The sequence below is a fragment of the Rasamsonia emersonii genome (genome assembly GCF_000968595.1).
Source record: "Rasamsonia emersonii CBS 393.64 chromosome Unknown ctg1118621762474, whole genome shotgun sequence".
NCBI lineage: Eukaryota > Fungi > Ascomycota > Eurotiomycetes > Eurotiales > Trichocomaceae > Rasamsonia > Rasamsonia emersonii.
Genome location: NW_013562529.1, coordinates 1 through 3,135, shown reverse-complemented (window position 1 = coordinate 3,135; position 3,135 = coordinate 1). Strand labels below are relative to the sequence as shown.

At 52.6% G+C, this 3,135-nt stretch overlaps 7 protein-coding genes across 7 annotated transcripts; 4 read left to right on the top strand and 3 right to left on the bottom strand.

The window, feature by feature from the left end:
• Positions 1-630: 630 nt before the first annotated feature.
• T310_10305 (uncharacterized protein) lies at positions 631-963 on the top strand (the record flags this gene model as incomplete). The annotated part of the gene is made up of 1 exon (XM_013467294.1): positions 631-963. A coding segment is annotated over one exon (333 nt), but the record flags the coding sequence as incomplete, so codon positions are not given.
• T310_10301 (Uncharacterized protein) lies at positions 964-1,908 on the bottom strand (the record flags this gene model as incomplete). Its single annotated transcript, XM_013467293.1, has 1 exon — positions 964-1,908. A coding segment is annotated over one exon (945 nt), but the record flags the coding sequence as incomplete, so codon positions are not given.
• On the top strand, positions 1,844-2,164 carry T310_10300 (uncharacterized protein; the record flags this gene model as incomplete). The annotated part of the gene is made up of 1 exon (XM_013467292.1): positions 1,844-2,164. A coding segment is annotated over one exon (321 nt), but the record flags the coding sequence as incomplete, so codon positions are not given.
• T310_10299 (Aspartic protease) lies at positions 1,847-2,314 on the bottom strand (the record flags this gene model as incomplete). The annotated part of the gene is made up of 1 exon (XM_013467291.1): positions 1,847-2,314. A coding segment is annotated over one exon (468 nt), but the record flags the coding sequence as incomplete, so codon positions are not given.
• On the bottom strand, positions 1,863-2,615 carry T310_10297 (Aspartic protease; the record flags this gene model as incomplete). The annotated part of the gene is made up of 1 exon (XM_013467290.1): positions 1,863-2,615. The coding sequence occupies one exon, from the start codon at positions 2,613-2,615 to the stop codon at positions 1,863-1,865; it is 753 nt and encodes a 250-aa protein (XP_013322744.1).
• Positions 2,613-2,894, top strand: T310_10296 (uncharacterized protein; the record flags this gene model as incomplete). Its single annotated transcript, XM_013467289.1, has 1 exon — positions 2,613-2,894. A coding segment is annotated over one exon (282 nt), but the record flags the coding sequence as incomplete, so codon positions are not given.
• Positions 2,830-3,135, top strand: T310_10295 (uncharacterized protein; the record flags this gene model as incomplete). Its single annotated transcript, XM_013467288.1, has 1 exon — positions 2,830-3,135. A coding segment is annotated over one exon (306 nt), but the record flags the coding sequence as incomplete, so codon positions are not given.

Here is a 3,135-nt window from a genome sequence, read left to right as displayed (position 1 = left end):
ATATTTTATTCAAGCAGGGGGAAGCTTGACAGGTGCTGAAGGGCAGCAAAAAGCTCAAGAGCATGAGCAACTGCAGGAATCATCTCGACGACCACGGAGACCACCAAGGTGCAGTAATTGCAATCAAGAAGGCCATAATCGGCTTAAATGTCCTAATAAATAGTGCCTTTTCTTTTATATAGGAAAATATAATAGATTTTGTTGCAATAATCTTCAAGATTTTCGGTCACGTTGGGCTGCAACTCTTGGCCAAGGACTGACCAGCTCGGTGGTGGATTACGTTAGTTAACTAACTAGTTAACTAGTTAGTCAGCTCCCGCTGTGGCCATTATGTAAGCTCCGCAGCTGTTCTCTGCTTGCATTGGCACCCCTAAAAGGCTTCATATTAGAACCCCTACAGGCTTTACGCTGGAACCCTTATAGGCTTCATGCTGGCATCCTATAGGCTTTATATATAGGCTTATATTACAGGTATGCGGAGGGCCGAAGGTCCGGAGCATTTATAGGCATTAGTAAGCCTAGGTGTTCTTTACCCTTCAAGCCTAGACGAGCGGAGCGAGTCGTTAAAGGCTTGTACGGAGTATAAAATAAAACTCAGGGGTGGTAATAATAATAATAAGACTCGTGTAAAAATATTATTTCTGCCTGTACGTATGTACATACACTCATGGTGTCCAACCCATAGTTTATTGTATACATTACTTGGGTAGGTATATAAACGTTGCTGTTAGCTGGCTGCAGATACAGAAATATATATACAGCTCAAAAGGAAAGAAAAAAAAAGGCATGCATGGGTATACGATCGATCCAATTCCATATCCAAACCCAGTCAATTACTCCGGCCAGTGCAAAAATGCATTCCAAGACATGACATCGTCAGTCGTCCTGTCAGATGAATGCGACAGGAATTGTTTTTCTTTTCTTTCTTCCTTTTCGTTTTTCGTTTTTTTTTTTGTGGAGTGACTACGACCGCAGCTCGTGGATGCGTCCGCTGTGGTTATCCAACTCCACAGGCGCCCGAGGCACCGACCCAGGCGCTACCGGTGGTGGACCACCGTAATATGCGTACGTCTGCTTGCTCGCGCCCATGTCCCCGTATGGCTTGTATGACTCCATGACTGCAGCAGGAGCAACCATAGCCGCGTTGGGTTGTAGAGGCGTGGCCTCTGCTTTGGTCGCATCTTCCTGGCGACCACCCCGCCGGAGGAGGCACAGGACAACACCGGCAATGATGAGCAGACCGCCTACGCTCACGCCCACTCCGATGCCTGCCTTTCCACCGCTGGAGAGACCGCCGCTTCTGCTACTAGCAGACGACTCAGCTGCATTTGCATTGCTCACGTCGGAAGGCTCAGGCAGAGGGGTCCAGTGCCCCGTCCAGGTGTCCAGCCAGCTGTTCTGGGATCCTGTCAGTGACTGGTCGCCCGGCGCGATGACCGTGGTCGACGGAGTCGCCTGATAATTCGGGCCCGGGGCCTGGGCCAGGAACCAATTCCCTACTCCATCATTGCTCCAGTTGACGCCAACAAAGGCCGCCTGAAGAAAGGCACGCCCCAGCCCGTATGTCCCGTTGCTGGTAAAGCATGGGAAATACTGGGTGGGCGTGCTGACCAGGGGCGCCTCGAGGGTCAGATTGAGCAAGGCAAACGGAACTCTTACCGTAAAGTTGGCCGTATTGAGTGCATTCAGTTGGAAGGTGAAACCGAGGTATGCGGGCGACGTCACGATCTTGCTGTACTCAGGGCTCGTGGTGTCCCAATAATAGAGACCCATGTCGGCATGGTACTCAACAGGCAGCTCGGCCGCAATGGCATCACAAGTGCTCTTCGGCAGATAGAGGTAAGGGTTAACAGGAGAAAACATCACGGGTAATGTCTGCGGACTTGAGGGAGGGGGAATCTCCCTGGATCAGCAGGCCCGTTTTGTTCGTGAAGTTCCACGGAGATCCTCCGGTGGCGACTCCGATTTCGATATCGAGAAGCTCGATCGCAAACGACCCTCCAGGTTCTGCCGAGGTATAGGGTTGGGCCGACACTGGCTCCAGCGCACGCGACTGGTCGTATCCGCCCAAGAAGAGAGAACCGGGGATGTTCAAGGCGGCCGATCCAATGTGCAATCCGTACGAGTACGACGGAATAGCCTTGCCGCCTCCGTTCGTATATAGGTAGCTGTTGATAAAAGTCGTGTTCAGCGGCGGGCGGCCGTCGTTTTCGGTGTAGGATGTGTTGTAACGAGGAGCGCCTAGGGGACAAGATTCCCACCTCAACCGGATAACTTTGACCTCTAGGGTATGTCTGGGAGGTGTTGGTGACCGTCATGATGGTGACATTGGGAATAATAACTCCGCCTATATCCATATTATCCATGGCATTCTTCATAAAGCCGTATTGCGGAATGGCATGGACGCCGGTGGTGATCTCTCCGCTCTCGTAGAGTGCGATCGAGTGGTTGTTGAATTTAGAGAATTTATCAGGGTTGAACAGGCCCGCCTGCTGCCCATAACACGTCGGGGAGAGCGATTTATTCTGACAAATATATGTCGTGAGGATGTGGCTGCCCCAGATCCCCCCAGGATATAGCGACACAGGCTGCTCGGGAGGTGCCAATGCTAACATTCACGGCTTGCCATGGTCCATCAGGTCCATAAGACCGACTCGCCCCAGTTCATCAGGAAGGGAGTGGCCGTCTCATCAGCATTGACGGCTGGCAGCAGGCTGCTCGTAAGGAGCAGCCCTGACCAAAGGCCCCGCATGGCAGTTTTGAGGTGGCAGACCGTGTTTGTTGCGGGGGACGGCAGGACTGCTGCAAGGAGCGGACAGGGCCGGATGAGTGAACGAGCGACGCACAGAAAAGGAAATAAAATGCAGGGGAAGATCCAAGATGGATCCTCCTAGCCTACCATCCGAAGGAGGGATGGCGAAGCTCTGCTGGCACCGCAATCAAGGAACTGAAGATGGAGTACTCCGGAGTACTCCAGAATCATGTCTGCAGACCTCAGCCTCAGGCGCCCTCCGCCTCACAGTCCCAACTGTGCCTCTGCTGGGTGAGGCAGCGAGGCTACTGAGCCTAGTAAACATTAGCGCGACCAAGCATGCGGGATTCGAGCCTCAATTGCCAAACCCGGAGAAGCGGATG